The 27,738-nt window shown below is 46.5% G+C and overlaps 1 protein-coding gene across 1 annotated transcript in view; it reads right to left on the bottom strand.

The window, feature by feature from the left end:
- Positions 1–27,738, bottom strand: part of STXBP5L (syntaxin binding protein 5L) — a 285,752-nt gene that overhangs the window by 72,891 nt on the left and 185,123 nt on the right. The window contains exon 17 of the mRNA XM_084835365.1: positions 2,745–2,870. Coding sequence (XP_084691491.1) covers positions 2,745–2,870 — 126 coding nt within the window. The remainder of the gene's footprint in view (positions 1–2,744; positions 2,871–27,738) is intronic.

Consider the following 27,738-nt stretch of genomic DNA (forward strand, 5'->3'; position numbering starts at 1 on the left):
TTTATTTTATTTATTAAATTTATTTATTTATTAAATTTATTAATCACCCATCTGGCTGGTCACCCAGCCACTCTGGGCAATGTACAAGCATATAATAAAACAGTTTAAAACAATAAAATTCTACAATAAAAACATTTTCTAAAATACCCTAACCCACCCCAAATGCTTGCCTGAACAACCACATTTTTAATGCACAGCAGAAGCTCATTAAAGATATGATAGCGCTCTTCAAGGCCTTGAAAGGTTGTCACAGAGAGGAAGGCCAGGATCTCTTCTCCATCATCCCAGAGTGCAGGACATGGAATAATGGGCTCAAGTTACAGGAAGCCAGATTCTGGCTGAACATCAGGAAAAACTTCCTGATTGTTAGAGCAATACGACAATGGAACCAATTACCTAGGGAGGTAGTGGGCTCTCCCACACTGGAGGCATTCAAGACGTGGCTGGACAGCCATCTGTCAGGGATGCTCTGACTTGGATTCCTGCTTTGAGCAGGCGGTTGTACTTGATAGTCTTGTAGGCCTCTTCTAACCCTACTATTCTATGATTTTAGTTATACTGCTCTGTTATGTTAAATATATAGTTGTAGCAGAAGATATTGACATGATAATTCATTTATAGTGGCAATAAGTTACAACTGGGGAAAAACAGCCTCCCCGCTTTGGATGAATGGATTTTGAGGGCTAACCAACTTAGCCAGAAGGAAGACAAGACAATTGGGAAGTAGAGTTACCGGAGTAACAGAATTCAAGAAGCTGTACTTATGTATGATTAGGTACATTATAAAGAAGATCATATTGTTTAACCTAAATGTTGGAGAAACAGATGCTCCAGCCACCCTGCTTTGGATAGTCATCAGCCTCCACGTTCGGAGGCTGATGACTATCTCCATAGGAGTGCACTCTTAGCCTGTTATTTGGCACTGTGACTTTTGTCATAACTCTACTGAGGTAAAATTCCTGGTACTTCCCCCCACCCTCCACATTTGTCAGTACAATTCCTTCCAAATTCCTGGATCTTTAAATGGAGTGGTTAAGGGTTTCAAAATAATCTATGACTTTAGTAAAATTATTAACCATGATGCCCACTGGTAATAAGTAGCTTTTACTGAAAAAACACTTTTATTGTGTAAAAAAAGCCAGAAATACATTATACTCAAATCTGAGGACAAGATGACTAAACAAGTTGACAAATGAGACATATTCTAGGTAATAGTCAAAGAGATGACAATGAAAGAGAACTTGATTCCCTGACAATACTTTGCATTATGCCAATATGTCAGTAGCATACCTGCATTCACAAATCCACAAGAACAGCAAAGTTGATGTACTTTTTTTTCTGAAATGTTTTAGCTAATCATGAAAGTCATTGTCATCATTTTCTCCTTCAAGGACAGATTCAAAGTGGTCTTCACCAGCTTGGTTGTCAGTGTTGTACAAAGCATATTGCTGTGCACATCAAACCATGTATGATTTTGGGTGGCCCAAAGCTTTATTTGGGGTACAGAGCCCCCATTCCTTATTTTTTTCTACATATTTTGGGTATTATTGGTGTGGTATGCCATACTTGACACTACTCTGTGTGTATAGAAAGCTTTGGGCCAGACTGAACTCATTGCCATCTGATCCACTGCCTGGATGTGTGGGTGTATGATCTGTGGGACAGCAAATCTTTATTTGGGATACAGAGCCCCAGTTCCTTATTTTTTTCTATGTATTTTTTCTATTATTGGTGTAGTGTGCCATGCTTGACAATATACTATGCACACATAGAGCTTTGGGCAAGGATGATCTCGGTGTCATTTTATAGAGTGTATGCTCCTGGATGGGTGTATTGTTTTGGGTGGCCTGAAACTTTATATAAGGACATTTATATAATGCCAATAATACCCAAAATATGTAGAAAAAAATAAGGAATGGGGGCTCTGTACCCCAAATAAAGCTTTGGGCCACCCAAAATCATACATGGTTTGATGTGCACAGCAATATGCTTTGTACAACACTGTGACAACCAAGCTGGCGAAGACCTATACAAATATGATGCTTGAAATATCTGAGTGATCAAGGGACTGGAGCAAATCCCCTATGAAGAGTTTATAACATTTGGAGCTTTTTTGCTTATAAAAGGTGAGGAAAGGGGTACATGATAGAAGTGTATAAAATTATGTATCGTATGGAGAAAGTGGATTTAATACTAGCGCCTGGAGTCATCCAATGAACTCAACGCTAGGAGATTCAGAATAGATCAAAGGAAGTACATTTTCATCCAGTGTATAGTTAAATTTTGGGATCTGTATGTAGTGATGGCCACCAGCTTGGACACTTTAAGAGGGGATTAGACAAATTCATGGAGGATTATGGCTATCAGTGGTTATGAGTCATGATGGCTATATAATATCTTGCCTCTGTATGACAGTTCCTGAGGAATACGAGTGGGAGCATGCATTCATGGCCTGTTATCGGCTTCCCGTAGGCATCTCAATATGCCCGTAGTCCATGGGTCTTCTTAAGTTCTTAAGTTCTGCAGGTGCAAGCAGTCTTGTGCAGTAGTCGTATGTATCTGTATGAAGAATGGTTTGATGTGCACAGCAATATGCCTTGTACAACATTGGGACAGTCCCCCTGGATATAGGGCATCTTTCAAGTTGCTATTTGACTGTAAGCAAAGTGCTGCAAAGAATAGTGGCACAAATATCTGTTTGAATGAAATGATCTATTAAATGAAACTATATCGGGTTAACTTACAATCCATATGCTGAGTTTGCTGCTAGGCTTGTTATTTGCTGGGGAGGCTCACCATCTGCCCATACCAACTGAATTACAAGGTCTGCTTGGTAACCAGGGGGCATCCTGACAGCACGAGTCTTGACACTAAGAAGAAAAATGGAAACAGTGATCAAAATAAGCAGGCTACATAATGAGAAATTATTTAGATAGATGAGAAATCACCTGATTAAAACTTAGGTCCAAACTAGTTACGCTGACTGGGTTCGCATGACATGCTAACCCACACTCAGTGGTTAAGTGTGGGTTGTTGTTTAACCGTGGGCTGTTTGTTGAACCATCAGTTAGTGTATTGTCTGAACTCAGGACATTTTCCGCAAAGCGGCTTTCCGGAAGCCATGCAGCATGGCTTATTTTTCTTGAAAAAGCCACCTTGAAAATCCATGGTTTGTTGTTGGATTCTTTAGGGTGGTTAACAAGCCACCCAGCAGAAAATGTCTTGGGTTCAGACAACACGCCAACCCACAGTTCAACAACAATTCACACTCAACCACTGGATGTGGGTTAGCATGTTGTGTGAACAGCCCGAGACAGAGGGTGAAAGCCCTTGGGCGTAACTAGGAGTGAGGAAAAGCTTTAGGATTCCCGCCACTGCTTCTCTGATCCTTACCCCCTCCAGAAGCAGCTTTTCCTGTTCAAAAAAGGTTATCAATGCAATATTATGCACATCTTCATGTCACAACTAGTTTGATGCTTAAAGGCATAAAAGGAATTTGCTCCATTCTTCTACATATAGGGATTTATGATTTTGAAATAAACAGTGCCCATTGACCCAAAGTAAGAGTTCCAGCCACTGTCAAAACTAGGGATGTACGGATCCCCTTACCTGGGGTCCGTGGGGGGGTCCACAGGTGGGGGGAGGCGATCCGGTCCTCCCCCTAGAATCCTCCCTGGCTGGCTCCGCTCCACAGGGAGTCCGCAGAGCTGCCGGCCAGCTCCGAAAGCTGCCAGACTTCCGGCCGCGGCCAGTCTGCGGATGAAAATGGCGTCTGGCGTAGGGGACGCCATCTGTGTCTCTGGCGTTGGCCATGATTGGCTACATAAATATTTACGTAGCCTATCATGGCAAAGAGCAGGGACACAAATGGCATGGCAGATGTCTGCTACGCCGGACGCCACTTTGTTCCACAGCCCAGCAGCAGACGGCTGCGGAACGAAGACAGCAACCCAGACCAGCCACCACTAGGTAGGTTCCGTCCCGGGGGGATTTCAGGGGATGGCGGGGGGGGGGGGTAGTCCGTTCCGCCACAGACTCTGGGGGGCCAGATTCCAAAGAATCCGGCCTCATTGGAGTCTGTGGCGGATTTCTCCGCCATCCCTAGTCAAAACCTTATGAGAAATCCAGAATAACCCTGGCTCACCAGTGCAGCATTGAGCAAGATGGAACTGCTTTAGTCAGACAGAGCCTCTTTGGGTTTTAACATCATCTCTCCCACCTGGCATACATAATGAGCACTGAAATAGGTCAGTTCCTGCCTGCAGGCTTACAGTCCAAAGAAAAATCTGGAATAATAATTTAAGGCACAATCCTATAGCTGCTAAACCACTTCCCTGCCCCTGCCGCCTCATAGGCGGTGCAGATTGTCCCCGGCTCCTGTTCGTAAGAGCAGTGTGGAATAGGAGGAAAGGAGGCATTCCCAGGGGTGGGGAGGGGACCTCAGAAGGCCTGGAATGATGCTTCCTATGTGTTGTCCAGCCACTTTCCCCGCTCCGAAACGCTGCCGCTGGACAGCCGAAATCGGCCATCTAGCCACAAATACAGGGCAGCTGGAGCGTGGAGGAGAAGATCCCTTCCGCGCTCCGCCCGCCCTGCATTGGATAGGTGGTCACCTCTGAGTTCGGAGGCAGCTGCCTATCCCCATAGGATTGCTCCCTCCCTGAAGCACTGTGTGCCTGTAAGTTGAGATCTAGAAGGCATGCCTGCTGTTCCACCTCTGTATACATAACATGCTCACAAAGAAATAACTAGAGAGGTCACTTAAGGAACAAGGTCACTTATGAAACTTCAAGTAGTTCTTTATGCAGGGTCAAAGGCGGAGGTTTTGTGATTCCCCTTGTACCACACTGAATGGCCCAAGGGATAGCACAGTGCACCCGCTACAACTAGAAAGGATATATAATCTCTATAGACGCAATACATGTCAGAAATGGCTGCAAAGTCATCATCAATATACCTAACAGTCAATGTCACAGATATTGTCACAGACATGAGCATCAGGAGCACTGGATCAGGGTAAATATGTGTTGTGTTATATTCTCTCTCAGTCCAGCCTACTTCACCAGGTTGTTGTGGGGCAAGAGCTGTGGGGACGAAACGTGTGCCATCCTGAGCTCCTTGGAGGAGGTGTCAAATAAAAATGTATTTTCTAAGGCATTTTCTAAGGCAGCATTCCCTTTAACTAAATGTAAGGGCATGCAGGAGAGCTACCTCTGTCTCTCAAGGTAGGGACAAAGCTGAGGATCATCCGGGTTTAGTCTAATCTGAAATGGGAATGTGAACATCACAGAAGTGTAATGTTCTTTTACTGAAGAGCATTACACAAGGTGAGAGTAGGGACACAGGAAACTGCCTCATACCAACTCAGACTATTGGCCCATCTAGCTCAGAATGGTCTATGCTAGGGGTGGGCAGACTTCAGACTTGTGGGGGTCTACTTGGCATAACTTACAGGTGAGTTGTGCCCATATTTAAGTTGGGAATTAATTTTTCTCCAAATTAGATTAGCTTTGATCCTGGGATAGTGGATGAGTGAGCATTCTGAGGGTTTTCCTTTCCTTCTCCTTTAGAATGGGGCTGGGCACACTCTGCAGATGTTTATTAAACTAGCAACTTTGGCATGGTGCATCTAGTTTTGTTCGTTTTTCTTCTTGTGGCCTGCTGTGGTCTTGAGTACTATGGTTAAACTCTAAAGCTGCAATCATATACACACTTACTTAGGCATAAGACCCATTGAACCCAATGGGACTTACTTCTGAATAGACATCCTTACAATTGTGCTGCAAGTGGCTTATACATGGAGCATCTTGTCTTCAGGCAACTGGGTCACTTCTGGGACCCATGCAGCCTCATCATTCTGTATTGGGAGGCAGAGTCCAGAAAAGTTGACTTCTGAGGGTTTATCTGCAGTATCAGAAGAGGGAAGTGGGTTCTTGCAGATCATCCACCCACAGGCATTAGCTGGTTTTCTTTCAATTTGAGAAGCAGATTCAAAGTAGAGTTGGCTGCTACCTTGTCTTGAACTGGCCTTGTAGTGGCTTTTTTGAAGAAGTGTGTGTGTATGTGTTACAGAGAGAGATTTCATGCTGAGGTCTGACCACATGGGATGTTTCAGTTTGATCAGAACATGACATCTGGATTCTACTACTAAGGGTGTTACTGGGGAGAAAGGGGTGTGTGTGTGCATGCATGCGCACACATTCTATTACTGTGCATAGAAGATGATTACTGTTGTGCTTTGAACATGGGTTGCTGTCTTCTTGGTAACACCTTCAGTGATCTGTACAATGGGGGGGGGGTTCTTTAGTGCTTTCAGTTCCCTTCTATTGCACAATACTGGGAGTATAAAACTCCTGCAGTAGGAAGTAGGAGTTGAAAACTTTCAGTATTGTGCATCCATCTTTAGAAGGTGTACTGCAGACTAATATCACTCATTTGGTACTTCCATGACATGCCATTTCATGAGCCATGGGTGGTCTTCCCAGTGTCATTCCTCAGATGACACTGTCACCTCAGTCAAAACTTTAGCAAGAGGGAGCCACCATTGCTCCCCCACCCCCGCCTTGCCCATAGTTCTCTTTCCTAGCTGGCTCTATACAGGTGAGTGGCAGACGTACCCAGTGGTCACTCTCTGCTGCTAGTGCAGTGCAGCTATCAACATCACGGTGCAGCACCCGCATGACAGAGGCAGCAGTAAGTCCCACTAGCCTATGGATCTAGAAAGACAGACGCAACAACTGCGGCTGCCACTTCGCTCCAGATAACCTAGGATTGAGGGGCTTTATGACAACTGTGGCAATATACCCTGTGCATCCCTCTCTTAAACATTCAGTTCCTTTCCCCATGGTTTTCTGTTCCCACCCAACCCCAAAAGTCAGTCAGCATTCTGTGGCTGCCACTGAGCAGACTCCGCCCTCAGTAGGCTATTTGGGGATACTTTCCGTTTAGCCCCCTCCCCCACAATAATATTTGAACTTCAGCCAACTTTGGTGTTTCCCTGAGCCTGCTAATACCTCCCTCCAGGGTTGCTGGCTTTATGGGGTTTGGATAGCATGCATTATTGCAGGGTGTGCTTGACTTGGTGTGGTATATATAGGTCACATGCATTGCAGTAAATTGTGACAGAGTCCACTTCTCCAGGATTAGATAAAGGGGGAAGTTAAAGCAGAAACCCATTCGTCTATGTGAAACGGGTTTCCATTTTAACCCATCACCACTCCTTTTTAATCTTGGAGAAGTGGGCTCTGTCACAAATTGCTGCGATGTGCAGGGCTTCAGTTAAGTGTTCCAACAAGTCAACCATGCCCTTTTCCATAATAATACATTCCATCTACTCTCCCACAATCCCAGTCTTCCATCATTTCCCCCTCCAACAGTCAGCCATCATAACAGTCCTTGGCCACAATGATTTTCCTACTGGCCCGTTATGGGATAACCCTCCTAGGGTTTCTTGCAATGCTATGCATTTCACTTGGAGGTCCCATTTTGTTTAATGGGGCTTGCACTCATGTGAGTGTGCACAGAATTGTGCAAGACATATGATTTCATATTTTGTTTCTTATAAACGATAATCTCATATTGCTTTTACATTTTATTTTTTCCGAGGCTTCTGACAGCACAGCAGGATTGTACTCCTGGACTATTTATCCAGAGTCTACATTTTCATTGCTTCCTAGGGCAACATAGGAGGATCACAGTGATCAGCACTGAAGCCCTGCAACAAACTCCATTCTCCAGGCTGACCTCAACAGACAAGCTATGAGTCAAAGGGACAGGACCAGACAAGCCTACCCTGATGCTCCAGCAGTCTGCAAATGATTGAGGAAAAGAATACACATGGCTGTTCACCCCTGCTTGGTACCTAAGAAAAGGCTAGCTCTAAGGCAGTGTAAGCTGAAACACTTTAATTTTCTGTGCTTGCTGTTTGGGGATGAGAAGACCTGGACACAGACAGGAGTCAGAGAGTTAAAGCATGTCACTGAAAGGACCAATAGGCATGAGGCATCCAAGAGTCACAGCGAGAACTTTATGCAGCTGTCATGGTTAGGCAGAACAGTCATCACACACCAACTGGATGAAGGCCACCATGCCTCTATGAAGAAGCTTAATCAAGAAGTTGATAACAACCGATACATCCAAGGTCATCTGAATGCATATGGTTCTGTGGAGCTTTTGAACTGGTGCTTCGTGGTCACAAAGAGACAAAGCATTTGGCAGATCCAGGTGTTTTCAGAGGACTGGTTAATCTCATGACATCCATCAGTGTGACCATGAAGCTTCACTTGCAGAGTGCCACCATGTTCAAAGATCTCTCAAAGACAACCACAATGAATTGCTGGACTGCTTATTGATAGTGGTGAAGGATAACATCAAGCACAAATTGAAGATCAGTCTTTTTGTTGCCAGTGTTGAAAGTGGCAACAGTGCTGAAAGTGGCACTATTATGCAAGTGGGGCCTGCAACAAAATATTGCAATGGAATTCCACCCTTTAAGAGAGGAGTACTCCTAGATCCAGGTAGCTTGGCACAGGAGCCTCCAGGAAATGTCAGTGGTCCCTGAGGAGACGGCATGTGCCACAATGTGTATCAGGGCTACTTGGGTGCACTTTTGTCCAGGTGACTGCTCTGCTCCCACCTTGAGAAATCCATCAACTCAGAGGCCACTTGAGAAGGAGATTCACCCTGCCTCATGGGAGGGTTGGCCCTGGTGGCGATGTCAGCCTTCTTTCCATATTCTGCCAGTTCCTGCCTCTGCTCATTCCTCCAGCTTCTTTTCCTTTAAGGTTCACTGTGATAGACTTAATTCCACTCTACATCTCTGTATTGCTATTCTGTGTTACCCCCCTAGCTCCCTCTCATCCTTCATTTAAGACCTTGATGCCTGGCTCACCATCTTCCCCTCTGATAACTCCCCCCACTTTCAACATTCATATCGATAATCTTCTGGCTCTGGTGCCTCTGGTCCTTTGGCTCCCCCATGCAGTGTCTTGATTTTGGCTTCAGCAGCAGCTGCTGGGTCTGTGACCTCTCTGTTGTGGAATTCATTTGTTCACTGCTCAGCCTCCCCCTATTTTTCATCCTTTTCCTTCTGTGGCTTGCAGTCCATCTGGCTTTCTCTGAAGCATTCTCCTCTCTCTGCTGTGGCTTCTTCCTGCTTGTTAGACTCTGCAGCTTGTGTCTTCAGTGCATCCCCTGTCATCATCTCTTGATACATTTGTCCCACTCTCCCAAGAAACTACTCATTCTCTCATTCCCTCTCTGTTGGGGTCCCTCAGGGCTTCATACCTGGTCACTCTACTGTTCTTTCTATATACTTTGTCCCTTGATAACTTCATAACATCCCATGGCATTCAGCAGTGGTGGCTGATGTTCACTAGGGGTGTTGGGGCGGAAGGCAAGTCACTAGAGGCGGAGCCCACTACATCTAGTTTACCTCCTCCCTAGCCACGCAGTGCAATCCTATTCATGTCTACGAGGAACTGAGTTCAATAGGACTTACTCCCAGATAAGTGTGTATAGGATTGCAACCTTAAGCAGTTAAGTACTCTTAAATAGAAGTTCTTGGTGCTGTCACACTTGGCTCTGTCTTGGGGAAAATGGTATGTGGCCTCTTCCTTCCTTTACAGCCTCTCCTATTCTCTGCTTAAGCTCACCACTCCTAGAAGACTGTGGGAATGCTGTAGCCATAATATATCTCGACTTCAGCAAAGCTTTTGACAAAGTGCCCCATGATATCCTGATGAGCAAACTAACTCAAAGTGGGCTAGATGAAACAATGATCCGGTGGATTCACAGTTGGCTACAGCAGCAGACTCAAAGAGTGCTTATCAATGGGATCTTCTCAAACTGGGGAGAGGTGATGAGCGGGGTACTGCAGGGCTCAGTCCTGGGCCCACTGCTCTTCAACATTTTTATTAATGACTGGGAGGAGGAGGTGCAGGGAATGCTGATCAAATTTGCAGATGACACAAAATTGGGCGGGAGAGCTAATACCTTGGAAGACAGAAACAAAATTCAAAGGGATCTTGATAGACTGGAGCACTGGGCAGAAAACAACAGAATGACATTTAATAGGGATAAATGCCAAGTTCTGCACCTAGGAAAAAGAAACCAAATGCAGTTACGAGATGGGGGATATGTGGCTCAACAACACTACAAGCAAGAAGGATCTTGGAATTGTGGTAGATCACAAGCTGAATATGAGCCAACAATGTGATGTGCCTGCAAAAAAGGCAAATGCTCTTTTGGGCTGCATTAATAGAAGCATAGCTTCCAAATCCTGGGAAGTACTAGCTCCCCTCTACTCAGCACTGGTTAGGCCTCATCTGGAGTACTGTGTCCAGTTCTGGGCATCACACTTTAAGAAGGATGCAGACAAACTGGAGAGGGTTCAGAGGAGGGCAACAAAGATGATCAGGGGACTGGAAACAAAGCCCTAAGAAGAGAGACTGAAAGAACTGGGCACGTTTAGCCTCGAGAACAGAAGACTGAGGGGAGATATGATAGCGCTCTTCAAGGACTTGAAAGGTTGTCAGAGAGGAAGGCCAGGATCTCTTCTTGATCATCCCAGAGTGCAGGACATGGAATCATGGGCTCAAGTTACAGGAAGCCAGATTCCGGCTGAACATCAGGAAAAACGTCCTGACTGTTAGAGCAATACAACAATGGAACCAATTACCTAGGGAGGTGGTGGGCTCTCCCACACTGGAGGCATTCAAGACGAGGCTGGACAGCCATCTGTCAGGGATGCTCTGACTTGGATTCCTGCATTGAGCAGGAGGTTGGACTCAATGGCCTTGTAGGCCCCTTCCAACCCTACTATTCTGTGATTCTATGATGAGCTGGCAGATAGGGCCTTAGGGATTTTGGAAGCAACATCTAGGTAGTGGGGTTTGTGTGTGGGATTTTAGCAGGGGTAGAGTAGGTAGGGAAGTTAGGAACAAGCATTGATTAATAATAATAACTTGCAACTTTTCATGTTTTAAATAAATCTTTGTTTTACAAAATCCAAATTCCCATGTGATGGCCTTGTAGGCCCCTTCCAACCCTACTATTCTATGATTTTATGATTCTAAGACTTGTGCCCAGAATTGACAGTTGTTCTCTGGAGCTGACTGTAGAGGACATCAGCATGCATCTGTGCAACTGAGACAACAGGTATAGGAACACTCCATCTTCTTGTAGCATCCAAATTAATCCCCTGGCCCCACAGATTGCGGTGCCGTCAAACTCCCAATTGCTGATCTCCTGAAAACGTTCAATGAGTTTCAGTCTCTTTTCGAACACCATGTTCCCGGTTTGGATGCTGAAATTCCTAGGGGTCTGAGAAGATCTCAGGAGCCTTCTTCATACTACTTCATCAAGAACTGCATTCCTTTTTGCACTGTGGGCAAAGAGTGTCAGAAACCCAGAAAGGTCACAAAAGAAACATGCACTTACTTGATCTGGAACACTGCCTGGTAGAATAATCTCAGTGCTCCGCTCAACCCTCTAGTACTTTTTAAAAGATCCTGTCAGAGTTCTAAAGGCGAGCAGAGCAAAGGGGAATGTTCCAAGGACTTACAGGTGTTAAAGACCCGCAGTTAGGAGCTTTCTTTGAGCTGACAAACAAATTACAGCAAAGGTTGGCCTCAGCAGCAGAGGCTATGGGTAAGCTGAATAAAGTGCCTAATGATAGCACTGAAAATGCATCTGAAATCATGGTACAGCTAGCTCTACTTCGACAAGAAGCAAGATGAATCTCTGGAGGGCAGAAGAAGAATTAGAATTTGCAGGTTTAAAGAAAATATAGCAAGCAAAAATATAATCCAGTTTCTAACAGAATGGCTAGATACCACTTCCCCGGATTTGGCAAAAATGCACAGAGAGATCATTCGAGCTCACCGAGCACTATATGCTGAACTGCCAGAAGATGCCCAACCATGAGATGTCACAAAAAAAACCTTTCTAATGAGGCATTAACATATGCAGTATTGAAGACCTCCAGAAACATAACTAAGCTAACACTGAGGAGCAATCCAGTTTAACTGTCCCAAGATTTGTGTCCAGAAACGTTACAATGCTGAAAAACTTGTAAATTTCTCATGAATTCATTCTGAAAATCAAACATCGCCTATTGTTGTGGTTAGCTTGTAAAACTGATTATTCACATACATGGTAAAATGCACTAGTCTCAACACAGGAAGAAGCAATGGCCATCCTGAAATTACTTAGATTAAATCCTGAACCCCCTGCAGTTCCAGAAGAGCAGGATCTAAGCTGCCAAGATGAGTAGAGTGAGCTGGATGGAGATAGCAATCAAGAGTCACAACTCAGAAAACAGAAGACAAGATCACCTCAAATGATTAAAGATAGCAGAAGCTTTCTCAGATGCATATAAAAGAGAGAGAGAGAGAGGAGGAGGAAGAACAAAGACTGACTGAGAAGGAAGGAAACAACCAAGGAACAGACGTTAAGACTCAGGACAATATCAGTATACACAGTTTGTGGGTAAAAAAGAAACAGTAGATATTTTAATATATACATCCATTATGAACATAGGTTAAGTAATGTGCTGGAGGAGAGGGAGCACTTCGGAGCGGATAGAAGAGGTGAAGGCATGCCCTGTCCACAACAGAAAGGGAACCGGTTTATGGTTACAGTTAAGGTCATTGTTTATCATGTTATTTAGTGGTTTAAAACTAGGTTTAATTTCATTTTTGTATGGATTCAACATGGGCCAAGACATACATTACCACAAAGATTATCAATATATAGGCTCAGAAAACAAAGTAAAACAAGTATCTGTTATATTACGGGAAAGTTAAAAATTTGGTCTTTAAACATAAAGGGGATGGGGTCACCAATAAAATGCAGGAGGATACAGGGTTTGATAAAGAGAGAGAGAGAGAGGGAGCGCAGATGTGGTATTCTTACAAAAAATCATCATAAGCATTAAAAAAAACCCTTTTCTTCAAAGGTTTAGGGGTGAAAGAAATTCATGCTGCAAAAAGAAATTCAAAGTCAAGGAGGTTACTAATAGCGCTCTAGCACTGGGGTGTATATACAGCCCAAATTCAAATCAAACCTACTTCTGGAAAGAAGCACTACAGATATTAGATGACTTTAAAGAGACTCCTTTGATGACAGGTAGAGACTTAAATGAAGTAATTAACCCGAGTATAGACAGAAGTAGAAATAGGAAACGGAACAACAAAAGAGAAACAGCTACAGAATTAGAGAAGATTCTGCAGCAATATGAACTCACTGATGCCTGGAGAATGATACACAATTCAGAAAGAGACTATACTTTCTTCTCGAGGCATCATGATTCGTATTCCTGCATAGATTATATTTTGACATGAAAACTAAAGGGATTAGTATTTAATTTATTTATTCCATTTCTATACCGCTCAATAGCCGAAGCTCTCTGGGCGGTAGGGATGGGGGAGAATTTCTCCCCCAAACTTCGGGGGGCCAAGTGCCAACGCATTCGGTCCTCTGAAGGTTGTTCGGGGAGAAATTCTCCGCCCCCCCGCCCCCCACCCCCCAGGATGGGACTTACCTTTCACGAATGTCCCTCCCGGCGGCGGGTCCCGGCGGCGGCTCGGCAGGTCTTCGTCAGGGGCAGGGGCGGCAGCCGGTCTTTTGACCGGCTACCGCCGCCGCCATTACAAGAAAAGTAAAAAAAACAAAAACAAAACGCCCCTGTGATAGGCTACGTAATGATTAACGTAGCCTATCACGGCTGACTTTGCAGATCTAGCCGTGATAGGCTACGTTAATCGTTACGTAGCCTATCACAGGGGCGTTTTTTGTTTTGTTTTTTTGAAGTTCGCGGCCAGGGAGACGGGGCGCTTCTCCCCAGCCTGAATTTCGGCCGGGCGAGGCGGGAAGCCTCCCCCCCCGGCCTGAATTTCAGCCGGGCGAGGAGGGAAGCCTCCCCCCCCTGGCCTGAACTTCGGGGGGAGCAGCGAAGCGCCTCCCCCCCACCGCGAAGCAAGCTGCGAGACCAGGTAAGTGACTTTCGTGCATCCCTACTGGGCGGTCAGTTTACTATTACTGCTGATTTACTACTTCAGAGAGCCAGTGTGGTGTAGTGGCTAGAGTGTTGGACTGGGAGCTGGGAGATCCGGGTTCTAGTCCCCACTTGGCCATGGAAGCTCACTGGGTGACTTTGGGCCAGCCACACACTCTCAGCCCAACCTACCTCACAGGGTTGTTGTTGTGAGGATAATATGGAGAGGAGGAGGATAATGTAAGCCGCCTTGGGTTCCTTGCAAGAGGAAAAAAGGCGGGATATAAATGCAATAAATAAATAAATAAATAATAGGTTCAATCACTGTATCAGACCAAGCTCCAGTGTCTGCAACTTTTCAAATAGCCAAATGGTATGCCTGTTTTGTATAGCTGGAGATTACACCCCTTACTTATTCAAAGGGCAGAAATAAAAGACAACCACGCAAGCTATTACCAATTACATCACAGATAATTCCACTCCAGGAATATCAAGTAGTATATTATATAGGACACATTCAAGGCAGTCTTGAGAGGCCATTACATAAAAAAATTAAGCTTTCTCAAAAAAAAAAAAAAAACAGGTGAAAAAAACATAGCTAGAAACTGAAATTAAAGAGCTAGAGGAAAAGCACAAAAAGAAAGTGTGTGTGCAATTTTTAAGGCAATTGGTGGAAAAGAGAACGCTGAACTGCAGACCGGAAGGTCAGCAGGACACCAGTTCAAGACCCGAGTGCTGCGTGATGGAGTGAGCTCCCGTCTTCAGTCCCAGCTTCTGCCAACCCAGCAGTTCGAAAGCAAGAAATTGCAAGTAGATAAATAGGTACCACTTTGGCGGGAAAGGTAACAGCGTTCCGTGCACCTCGGTGTTCAGTCATGCCGGCCACATGACCACGGAAGCGTCTTCGGACAGCGCTGGCTCTTCGGCTTAGAAATGGAGATGAGCACCACACCCTAGAGTCGGACACGACTGGTTGGGGACACCTTTACCTTTTTACCTTACCAACAAACTTCGGACATATATAAAATCACAAGGAAACTAAATTACGTAGATCAGAAATATGATGAATTTGGAAATAAATCCTCTAAAGTGCTAGCTAATTACATCAAGAAAAAACAGAAAAGGAACAGAGTTCACTCAACTGAAGATAAAACAGGAAAATAAATTTTAACCCCACAGATATAAATGAATTATTTAGTGACTATTTTAAAAAGCTTTATACATCAAATAGTCCAAATACAAACATAATTAATATTTATTTAATACCATCTAAAACTGAAAAAAACCTCTGAAGAGCATAAACAATTTTGAAACCAAACCATCACACCAGAAGAAATACATGCTGTAAGAAAAACAATAGGAAAAAAATAAAGCCCCAGGTACAAATGAATTTGCAACAGTATCAGTACCTATTAGACTGTTGTTATATGTAATCAATCACACATTGTGCAGACAACAAAACTAAAAAATGTCTCAACCAAAGCCTTTGACAATTTAGAATGAGGATGTATTTATGAATTAGGTGAAGTCATGGGATTAGAGGATAAATTTAATAAGACACTGAACTCTGTATTTCCAACTATGACATAACAAGAAGAAATGAAGGGTACTTGAAAGGTTGTCCCAGAGATGAAGGCCAGGATCTCTTCTCCATCATCCCAGAGTGCAGGACACGGAATAATGGGCTCAAGTCACTGGACGCCAAATTCCGGCTGAACATCAGGGAAAACGTCCTGACTGTTAGAGCAATACGAGAATGGAACCAATTACCTAGGGAGGTAGTGGGCTCTCCCACACTAGAGGCATTCAAGTGCTCCTGAGAGCTCCAACTGAATTGAAGGGGTGTGGCCCAAGGACTCCTAGCAGCTGTGTGGGCAGGAAGTTTCAGTCTGTTTCCTGTCTCCTAGCTGAGAAGAGCAGAGGAAGCTGCTCCAGCTAGTCTAGGGGCTATACAAGCAAGCAAGCTCCCAGAGAGAGAGAGTGATCACAGCAAGTGAGCAAACAGGAAGAGGAAACAAGAGTTTGCTGGGGGGGTCAAGGCCCCTAACATTTTTTTTTATTTTTTTAACATTTCTTTTTCTTGTAACACACACTTCCATACCAGTGGAACTCTGTTGTTAACCTCCAGTGAATAGAGGATAAAGCACAGGCTATCCCAGTACTATCAGAAAGCTAGAAACATAAAGGGAATAGAGAACATGGAAGGAAAAGACTCTCCAGTGGTGGTGACCTGCAAAGTCTGTGCAATGTTTGTTTTCTTGCCTGAGATCAACATGGCCTACATGTGCAACAAGTGCAAGTTGATCACGCTGTTGGAAGAAAACGTCAGAGGACTGGAGCGGTGAGTGTTGACTCTCCAGGGAATAAGAGAACATGAAGCGTTCTTGGACAGAACAGTGGAACTACAGCAGCAAAGTGAAGAACAGAAGCCTGAAGAGCAACAGCAAGCTGAGGCAGCAGAGGTAAATGCTGAGGTGAGGAAAAATGAAGTACAGAATACTCCTTGGAAAAGGATGGCAGTTAGGAGCAGAAGAACTAGAAGCCACTCTGCGCCAGTGGAAGCAGTGGAACTATGGCACCATTCCCAGGTACTTGAGGTGAAACTGGAGGGCAGCCTGCAGAGGAAGAATTACAGGGGAACCTGCATGACAGTGAGCAAGAGGCTGAAGGTCATTCAAGCAGAGGCAATGAAACCAAGGCCTACAACAAGAGGAAGAGAAGAGTAGTAGTAGTGGGAGACTCCTTGCTGTGTGGGATTGAAACCCAGACTTGCCAGGTATGCTGTCTCACAGGAGGACGGATTAGAGACATGACCGAAGGGTTGCCTACACTTATAAAGCCCACTGACAGGTATCCCTTTCTTCTCATCCATGTGGGAACAAATGATACCGCCAAGCATAGATACATCCGACTTTGAAGCTTTGGGAAGGGAACTCAAGAACTTTGGGGCCCAGATAGTATTCTCATCCATCCTTCCAGTAGCTAGAAGAGGGATAGAAAGGGAATGAAAAATATTCTGGGTGAATGACTGGCTATGAAGGTAGTGCCGGCAGGAGAGATTTGGATTCTGGGACCATGGGCTATACTTCCTGGAAGATGAACTGTTGGCAAGGGATGGGCTGCACCTCACAAAGGCTGGGAAGAATGTGTTTGGCCACAGCATGAAGAACTTCATCAGGAGGGCTGTAAACTGAATCCTACGGGGGAGGAAGATGTAAAGTTGAGGGTAACAATGGATGAAGGCTCATGCACCACAACGGAGAGAACAGCTCTAATAGTGCCCAATAATAGTCTTCACAAATATGTAGGAAGAAAGCCAGACTATGAAGCACATGGTCTTCGATGCCTATATACTAATGCCCAGAGTATGGGAAACAAACAGAACGAACTCGAACTCTTAACACAGGAGGGAAATTACGGCTTGATAGATGTAACTGAAACTTGGTGGGATGACTCCCATGACTGGAATACAGCAATTGAATAACTTGTTCAAAAAGAACAGGAGGAACAGAAAGGGGGGTGGAATTGCACTGTATGTGAAAAATACGTATCTCTGCACAGAAATTCAGGAGAATGAGCTTGGTAGCCCCACTGAGAGCATCTGGGTTAAAATAAATAGAGCAAAGAATAAAAGGAACCTAGCGGTCGGAGTCTACTACAGGCCACCCAATCAAAGAGAAGACAAGGATGAAACTTTTGAAAAGCAAATTGCCAATGTTTCAAAGAAGCATGATGTAGTAGTAAAAGGGGACTTCAATTTCCCTGATATTTGTTGGGAGACAAATTCTGCAAAACATGGCCCCTCCAAGAGATTCCTGACTTGTGTTGCTTGCTGATAACTTCCTCCTACAGAAAGTAGAGAAAGGAACTAGGAGATCAGCGAGCCTTGACTTGATCCTAACCAAGAAAGATGACTTATTGGATAAAGTAGCAGTACAGGCTGAAGGGGCAGGACTGCAGCTTGAAATCGATAAGCATATGGTCAAGGAACACCCAATTACATTGAATGAGTTCAAATCTCCAGGGCCAGATGAACTGCATCCTAGAGTAATCAAGGAGCTGGAAGAAGAACTGTCAGAACCACTGTCTATTCTCTTTGAGAAATCATGGAGGATGGGTGAAGTGCCAGATGATTGGAGGAGAGCTAATTTTATTTTATTGTTTATTTTATTTACTAAATTTCAGGCCAGTCACCCGGCCACTCTGGGCAACGTACAGCAGTATAAACAGTCTAAAACAGTAACATTAAAATATGAGCCAGTGTAGCGTAGTGGCTAGAGTGCTGGACTGGGAGTCGGGAGATCCGGGTTCTAGTCCCCACTCAGCCATGGAAGCTCATTGGGTGACTTTGGGCCAGTCACAGACTCTCAGCCCAACCTACCTCACAAGGTTATTGTTGTGAGGATAAAATGGAAGAAGGAGGAGGATTATGTATGCTGCCTTGAGTTCCTTGGAGGAAAAAAGGCGGGATATAAATAAATAAATAAATAAAATCATATTTCTAAAAAATACCCTAACCCACCCCAAATGCCTGCCTGAACAACCAAGTTTTCAATGCATGGTGGAAGCTCATTAAAGAGGAGGTATGGCGGAGTTCCCTAGGTAGGGAGTTCTACAGGTCACCACAGAGAAGGCCCTCTCCCTCGTCCTCACCAGCCTAGCTGTCCTGGCTGATGGGACACAGAGAAGGCCATCCGAGCCTGCTCTTGTTGAGCAGCCTGTCTGGTGTTGCTGGAGGCACTCCTTGAGATAGGCTAGGGATGGGGGAGAATTTCTCCCCGAAACTTCGGGGGGCCGAGTGCCAACGTGTTCGGCCCCCCGAAGTAGTTTTGGGGAGAAATTCTCCGCCCCCCCGCTCCCCGCACCCCCCCGGGATGGGACTTACCTTTCCCGAATGTCCCTCCCGGCGGCGGGTCCTGGCGGCGGTTCGTCAGGTCTTCGACAGGGGCAGAGGCGGCAGCCGGTCTTTTGACCAGCTGCCGCCGCCGCCGCTCCAATAAAAGTAAAAAAAAAAACGCCCCCGTGATAGGCTACGTGACGATTAATGTAGCCTATCACGGCTAGATTTGCAAAGTCAGCCGTGATAGGCTACGTAAATCGTCACGTTGCCTATCACAGGTGACTTTAAAAAAAAAAAAAGTGCGTATGGCTAATGGCAGCCCCCATAGGGAGCCGCCATTCGCATTCCTTATTTGGTCGCTGTAGTCTACGTAAAGATTACGTAGACTACGGCGAAAATAAGGGCAACGCTATTTGCGTTGTGGACCTGGTTTTTCAAGGGTAGCCGTACTCCAGCGAACACTACGTCGACATCCCCCAACCTCCTCTTGTCTCCCACCAAAAGTACCTCGGTCTTGTCAGGGTTCAGCGTCAGCTTATTTCTCCCCATCCAGCCACTCACTGTCTCCAGACATTTGGACAGGGATTCTATGGCCAACCTTGGTGAAGATTTGAACAAGAGGTAGAGCTGTGTGCCATCCACATATTGATGACACTGCACCCCAAACCGCCTGATGATAGCCCCCAGCAGCTTCACATATATGTTAAATAACATCGGGGAGTGGATAGAACTCTGTGGCACCCCACAAATGAGCAGCCACGGGTCCGAAACCTCCTCTTCCAGTGCTACCCTCTGGTACCTGCCAGAGAGGAAGGACCAGAACCACTGTAATATGATGTGTCCAGTGCCCAACCCCTCCAGGCAGTCCAGGAGGATACCATGGTCAGTGGTATCAAAAGCCACTGAGACGAAAAGGAGAACAAGGAAGGAGCATTCACCCCTATCCAAAGCCCTCCTCATATCATCCACCAAGGCGACCAAGGCCGTTTCTGTCCCATGCCCAGGCCTGAAGCCTGACTGAAATGGATCTAGATAATTGGCTTCTTCCAAGTGTGCCTTCAACTTCGGGATGGCGGAGAATTTCTCCCCGAAACTTCGGGGGGCCGAGCACCAACGTGTTCGGCCCCCCGAACAAGTTTTGGGGAGAAATTCTCCGCCCCCCCGCTCCCCGCACCCCCCCCGGGACGGGACTTACCTTTGCTGAATGTCCCTCCCGGTGGCGGGTCCGGCCGGCGGTTCGGAGGGTGTTCGTCCGGGGCAGGAGCGGCAGCCGGTCTTTCGACCGGCTGCCGCCCCCGCCATTCCAATCAAAGAAAAAAAAAACGCCCCCGTGATAGGCTACGTGACGATTAACGTAGCCTATCACGGCTAGATCTGCAAAGTCAGCCGTGATAGGCTACGTTAATCGTCACGTAGCCTATCACGGGTGACTTAAAAAAAAAAAAAAAAGCACGTACGGATAATGACGGCCCCCATCATTGCGTTGATAAATAGCGTTGCCCTTATTTTCGCCGTAGCCTACGTAAATCTTTACGTAGACTACAGCGACCAAATAAGGAACGCGAATGGCGGCTCCCTATGGGGGCCGCCATTATCCGTACGCGCTTTTTTTTTTTTAAAGTCACCCGTGATAGGCTACGTGACGATTAACGTAGCCTATCACGGCTGAATTTGCAGATCTAGCCGTGATAGGCTATGTTAATCGTCACGTAGCCTATCACGGGGGCGTTTTTTTTTAAAAAAAAAAACTTTGGAGTTCGCGGCCGGGCGAGGCGAGGCGCCTCCTCCCCGGCCTGAATTTCGGCCGGGCGAGGCGGGAAGCCCCCCCCCTGGCCTGAACTTCGCGGGGGAAGCAGCGAAGCACCTCCCCCCCACCGCGAACAAGCTTCGAGGACAGGTGACTTTCGTCCACCCCTACTTCAACTGCATTGCCGTCACCTGCCCAATTATATTGCTCAAAAATGGCAGATTCGAGACTGGCCAGAAGTTGTTCAAGACTCGGGGATCCAAGAAGGGCTTCTTTAAGAGCGGGCTTATTGCTGCCTCCTTGAGGGCGGATGGCATCACTCCCCCTTCAAGTGAGGTGTCCCCTCACCCAGTCTCTCTCTGCAGCTCATAATGAGCCAAGATGGGCAAGGATCAAGTAAGCAGGTGGTCGGCTTTACAGATGAAAGCACCTTGTCCACTTCATCACACCAAAGAAGCTGGAACCAATCCCACAAAATCAGTTTGCCACAGGCGGCCTCTCGCTCACTAACTGTATCCACAGCACACGGAATAACACTCCTGATCTGATCAATTTTATCCGCAAAGTGCCTTGCCAAGGCCTAACAGGAGGCCTTAAAATGCTTCAGCGGTTCCGAAGCAACTGGACTGACCAGGCTCCAGACCACTTGGAACAGTGCCTGTATCTTAAGGAGCGCCTCCAGCAGCACCAGACAGGCCGTTCAACAAGATCAGCCTCGGACGGCCTTCTCTGTGTCCCATCAGCCAGGACAGCTAGTCTGGTGGGGACGAGGGAGAGGACCTTTTCTGTGGTGGCCCGCACTCTGTGGAACTCCCTCCCTAGGGAACTCCATCATGCCCCCTCATTAATGAGCTTCCATCATGCATTAAAAACGTTGTTGTTCAGGCAGGCATTTGGGGTGGGTTAGGGTATTTTAGAAAATGTTTTTATTGTAGAATTTTATTGTTTTAAACTGTTTTTATTATATGTTGTACATCGCCCGGAGTGGCTGGGTGACCAGCCAGATGGGCGATTAATAAATTTAATAATAAATAAAAAAATAAATAAACAGCCTCCTGGGACAGCAGTCTGAGGATGCAATAGAGGCAACATAACATTCCTTTTTTGCTGCCTTCATCGCCTACGTAAACATGATAGGCTGAAGATACAGCTCTAGCCCGTGTCTGATTGTCTTCGGAGTGAGACTTCTGCCACCGGGGCTCTGGCCATCTCACCTCCTGTTTCAGAGCTCGTAACTGCGGATTGAACCTTCGTGCAGTTTGAACCCTGTTCAGGGGGAGAGGGCGTTTCAGAGCCACCCAAACTAATGCCCCAGTGATTGCGGCATTCCACCCACCCACTAGGGTCTCGACCGAGTGGCCGCTGGCGTTCTCCAGCGAACCCCCAAGCGCGTTCAGGAATCCATTTAGATCCATAAGATGCCTGGGGCATTTTAATGGGTCCTCCACCCCTGTGGAGGGGTTGTGGAACCAAGAAGTCCAACCTCACCAGATAGTGATCTGACCATGACAAGGGGGTTTACCCCCAGCTTCCAGATCACTCCCCGCTTCTCCAGAAGCAAAGGTCTAGCCCAGGACTGGCTACATAGGTGGGCCCAGGTGGAATAGAGTACAGCTCCCAGGAAGCCATGGTCTCCATGAAGTCCTGAGATGCCCCCATGAGGACGGCCTCTGAATGTACACTGAAGTCCTTCAACACCAATAACAGCCTTCAGATGGCCTCTGAATGTACACTGAAGTCCCCCAACACCAATAAGTTAGGGGACTGCACATGCACATCAGAGACCACCTCAAGCACCTCAGTCAGGGAGTCAGTTGTGCGGGCAGTACACGAGCAGAACCCCCAGACTGCCCTTTGGGCCCAACCTCCAGTATATGCACTCAGCAACCTTGGTCTCCCGGACAGAGGGTCTGGTGAACACCAAGGGCTCCCAGTAGATAACAGCCACTCCCCCTCCCTGATCCCCAGCCCTCAGCTGCTGTGCATACGAAAATCCAGCTGGGCACATGGCCAAAGGAGTTGGAGCAGCGGCCTAGGCCAGCCAGGTCTCCGTAATACATGCCAGGTCTGCACCCTCATCCAGGATCATGTCATGGACAAGAGATGTTTTCTGGGTAACAGACCTGGCATTACAGAGCAGCAGACGAAGGCTGGAAGGTGGAGTCGCACCTCCCCAGCCATCTTTTGGCTCTGGACAGGCCCGGAACAGGGGACCGATATTACACATCTCTCCCTTGTTCCCCTTACCTGGCATGGCTGCCCCTAGAGCTCTGCCAGCACCTGCCACCCAGCCTCTGTATGTTCTGACCCCCAACACTCCCCCCACTGCTTCTGTCAGGTGGACACATGCCCCCTCACTCCCTCCTATCAGGCAGGCTACCCACCCCTAAAAACACAACAGAATCCCCCCAAAACCCACCCCCCACCAAGAGTTAAACAAAAATCAACAAAATACATCCCCCTCACAAATACTGCCAGGCAGAAGTCCACAGAAAGAGCAGCACTCCCTCTTCCCTGGGTAGTGGCTTCCCCTACAAACACTGGTTCTCCCAGGCCACCTCAGCCAGCCAGCTTATATATTCCTTCCAAGAAGGGACAGGTGGAGGTAGTCAGCACAGCTGGCTCAGTACCTGGGGGCCTGGTCCTGCAGGGAATGGTGGTCTGCCAGGCAGAAGTCCACAGAGAGAGCAATGGTGGCGGTGGTGGCACCAGCAGCAGCAAGGAACAGCAGTAGGCCCTCCCTCGTCCCCGGGTGGTGGATTCTCCTACAGATACTGGCTCTGCTGAAGATCTATCTGGAACTGATGTGTTTCTCTCACCGCTGGCTGAAGCACCAGAACCACTAAATGATGGGAGCAATACTCCTTCCTTACCTACAGGAGTTTCTGAAAAAGTCATCTGAGCAAGCTACACTTACTAGTTGAGTGCAGGACCGTGCTGTAAAAGGGTACCTCCTCGCTGGCTGGAAGACTATGCGGGGGGGGGGGGGATGTTATGTATTCTGGGGGGTGGGGTACTGTGGCTTAGTTATTGTCTTGAACCTTGGCAGCTCCTGTAGAGCTGGGAGGAGCAACAGTGGGTGGACCTTCTGCTAAGTAATCACATCTGTGAGTGCTGAATTAAAGAACAGTTGTGTTTGAGGCCTGCTGATTCTGCAGTCATTCCTTCTACCTATACAACAGTTGACTACGTGGCCCTTTACATTAGAAGTGCAGCCTTGTTATTTAGAAGGTCAAAACTATTCTACAACTGTTGATGTTGCAGAACTCAGAGTCAGAGAGACCACGGAGTGAAGGAAAAAGAGTCTCTCTGACTCTGAGTTCTGCAACATGATAAAGACAGAACATGATTAAATCAGTTGGTTCCTTTCTTGCTGTGTGTATCGGTGTTAGAAGAGAGCTGCTCCACAGTTCACATGGAACAATATGAGGCCAGATATTGAAATTCAGTCAAGACCAAATGAATTAGGCTGACATTTTACATTTAAATATAGTGTAAAATACAAAATATAGAACCAAGATTATACCTGCCTGTATTTACAAACTTGCATGTAATATGATTTTGCCGTTAAAAATATCTATTTTGGTAAGTAGTTTCTTGGAGAGGGTCAAATCAATTTCTTAGGGATACCTTATATATTATCCATATAGATAAACCCAAAAGTGTGTCTCCCTCTCTAAGAATGTCTGTGCAAGTGTAGACAAGCCTGGAAGGTGCCTGAGGCTTCACATTTGCCTTTTTTAAAAACTGATTTGGTGAGCAGAGTTATGGGGGGAGAGAGAGAGATTTGGAGAGATCTCTTAGAGATGATCTATATAGGCTACCTGAACAGTTTTCTTCTCTCGAAGAGTATGCATGTTACTGTATGCAAACTTTAATTTGAACTGAGCTCCAGAGAAGTTAGATGATCATGTCACAGTTCTACCACTGAAGGTTGGTGGCACAGTCCTTAATGTGCTCAAAAAGATTACTGAAGGAAGTGACTAACCCTCCCACCCCCTGCAAACAAAACCTGTCCTAGGGATGGTGGAGAATTTCTCCCCGAAACTTCAGGGGGCCGAGCGCCAACGTGTTCGGCCCCCCGAACAAGTTTCGGGGAGAAATTCTCCGCACCCCCCCGCACCCCCCCCGGGACGGGACTTACCTTTGCCGAATGTCCCTCCCGGAGGCGGGTCCGGCCGGCGGTTCGGCGGGTCGTCAGGGGCGGGGGCAGCAGCCGATCTTTCAACCGGCTGCCGCCACCACCGTTGCAATAAAAGAAAAAAAAAATGCCCCCGTGATAGGCTACATGACGATTAACGTAGCCTATCACGGCTAGATTTGCAAAGTCAGCCATGATAGGCTACGTAAATCGTCACTTAGCCTATCACGGGTGACTTTGCAGATCTAGCCGTGATAGGCTACGTTAATCGTCACGTAGCCTATCACGGGGGCGTTTTTTTTTTTTTAACTGTTTAGTTCGCGGCCGGGCGAGGCGAGGCGCCTCCTCCCTGGCCTGAATTTCGGCCAGGCGAGGCGGGAAGCCTCCCCCCTGGCCTGAATTTCGGCCGGGCGAGGCGGGAAGCCTCCCCCCCCCCGGCCTGACCTTCGCGGGGGGAGCAACGAAGCGCCTCCCCCCCACCGTGGGAAATCTTCGAGGACAGGTAAGTGACTTTCGTCCACCCGTAACCTGTCCTGTCTTTGAGCTGCAAGCCCCGGGCAATTAAGCATGTTGCATACAAGGTAATTAGGAATCTAGAGAATTAAAGAAATAATAACCTAACTGGTACAAACAGGAAAGATATGTTCACAAAATGTAATTGGCAAAGCAGCTGGAATAATATCTAAAGAAAAAATGATGAATTAAACTTATCACTAAAGATGAAAAGAGTGAGAGACTTAAGAGACATCAAACTGATTCACGGTCAAAGTGAACTTAATGTTTTCACTTATCAATTAATGAGTAAAACATATTGTGTAAGGTATAAACATTAAAAAGCTTGATATATAGATGTCTAGAAAAAATTCATGCACTTAGGTTTAATTAATAATCTTTGAGTAAGAAATTGTTTTGTCAAAGGCGTATATCAAAATTAATTGTATCTAACTTGAAAGGTGAATGCTTAAACTTTTGTATGTCTGTTCTGTTCATGAAGGATTCTTTTAGAAGTCAAGATTGTGAGGCCAAATTTATGAAATCGCGATTAGTATAAGGTCATATTTTAGAAACTGTATAAATATGGCCTGATTTGGGGGGGCAGACAGCTTGCCTATGATACTGCCAGACAATTCTGTAGAGAAGTCTCAGCAATGTTCTCTTTTGTAACAACAAATACTTAGGAAATACAACTTTAGTTGCTTTTAAATACATTAGTACTTGTATTTTATATGGAAAATTATACTTGTATCAATAAAAGAAAGAAATGAATTCAAAGATTCCTGAACTATAATTCAGTTATAGTTAGTACATGACCTGGATTGCAACCCACCAAACAATCCTAGGTGTACACATTGGAGGTGTTTAGACCATCAGTTGGAGGAAACAATACAGCGTTGGTTGTTTCCCTAGCCCCCGCTCGTGCTGGTCATGGGACTGGGATAACCCTAATTACCTGCGCTGCGTCGTGGGTTGCTGTGTTGTCTGAACCTAGGGATGTACAAAAGGTACTTACCTTTCGCGAATTATGTTTATGGTTGGGGGGGAGGCGTTCTGTCCCTCCCCCCGGAATCCTCGCCGGGGGGGGGAGGCGCTCCGTTCCTCCCCCCCCCCGGAATCCTGGCCCGCCGGCTGTGCTCCGCAGCAATTCTGCGGAGCCGCTGGCCGGCTCCACCAGGAGCCAGACAGCCGGCCACTAGCTAGCAGGGACGCAAATGGCGGCGGCCGTAGCCGCCGCTGTTTGCGTCCCTGCAGTCAGCTGTGATAGGCTACGTAAATGTTTACGTAGCCTATCATGGCTGACTTAAAAAAACAACAACAACACGCGTGTACGCAAATTTGTGTTCCTTATTTTGGCACGTCTTAGTCTACGTAAACATTTATGTAGACTAAGACGGCGAAAATAAGGGGAATGCAAATAGCATAGCGTCTACACTATTTGCGTCCCCCTTATTTTCGCCGTCTTAGTCTACGTAAATGTTTATGTAGACTAAGATGTGCCAAAATAAGGAACGCAAATGGCAGCGGCCGTGGCCGCTGCCATCTGCGTACACGCGTGTGTTTTTTTGTGTTTTTTTTAAAGTCAGCCGTGATAGGCTACGTAAAGATTTACGTAGCCTATCATGTTTTTTTTTTTAAACCTAGCCGTGATAGGCTACGTAAATCTTTACGTAGCCTATCGCTTTTTTTTTTAACTGGAAATGGCGGCGGTTGCGGCCGGTCGGAAGACCAGCCACCACCGCCAAACCGCCGCCGGAACCGCCGCCACCAGGAAGATCTGCCCAAGGTAAGTCTTGTCCCGGGGGTGGCGGGGGGGGTGGCGGGCCGTTCCGCCACCGATTTCGGGGGCGCCCGAGATCTGTGGCGCAATTTTTGTACATCCCTATCTGAACCTTGGTACGCAGCATGGGTGTGTAGCAGCCATATCGGGGGTCAGACTAAGTAGCCTCATGCAGTCTCATGCTTCATGTTCTTGCTGAGCTCTTTCTCCCTTGAATATATTGTTGTAAGCTGACGAGACACAGGAATTCCTTATCTTGTCAAAGGTCATACAATTGTATATCTTGTTCTCTGCTGTTCTCTTCTGTTCTCTCCTTATCATGGCTACCCTATAACCCAGTTCTTGTATTATAAACAATAGTGCTAGGAGAAGAAATGTTGAGGACTGCAACCCCACACGGGAGGGGGAGGAGGAGCCGTTTCATATGTGTCACAATGTCTATAAAAACAATGTGCTAATGTATTTCGGGGCTTCTGGCTCTTTGGAAATGATTCCAGCCTTAAGCCCGCGCGTTAAATAAAGAATCTCTTTTTCCTTCACTCTGTGGTCTCTCTGACTCTGGGTTCTGCAACATAAATGGTGCCATGACTCGGATGTGGCAGGCTCTGAGCCAGACAGGTGGCATTTGCCTGCTCTTGATCGCCGCACTGGGAAGACGAGCTTGGCGCATGCCTCCCTTTCTTGGCGCCACCGACCTTTTTGTGGAGTGAATGGGAGAAAGCCTGCACCGGGATCGCCC

Source organism: Heloderma suspectum, chromosome 2 (assembly GCF_057233095.1).
Source record: "Heloderma suspectum isolate Gila_16-S chromosome 2, 16-S_ref, whole genome shotgun sequence".
Taxonomy (NCBI): Eukaryota; Metazoa; Chordata; class Lepidosauria; order Squamata; family Helodermatidae; genus Heloderma; species Heloderma suspectum.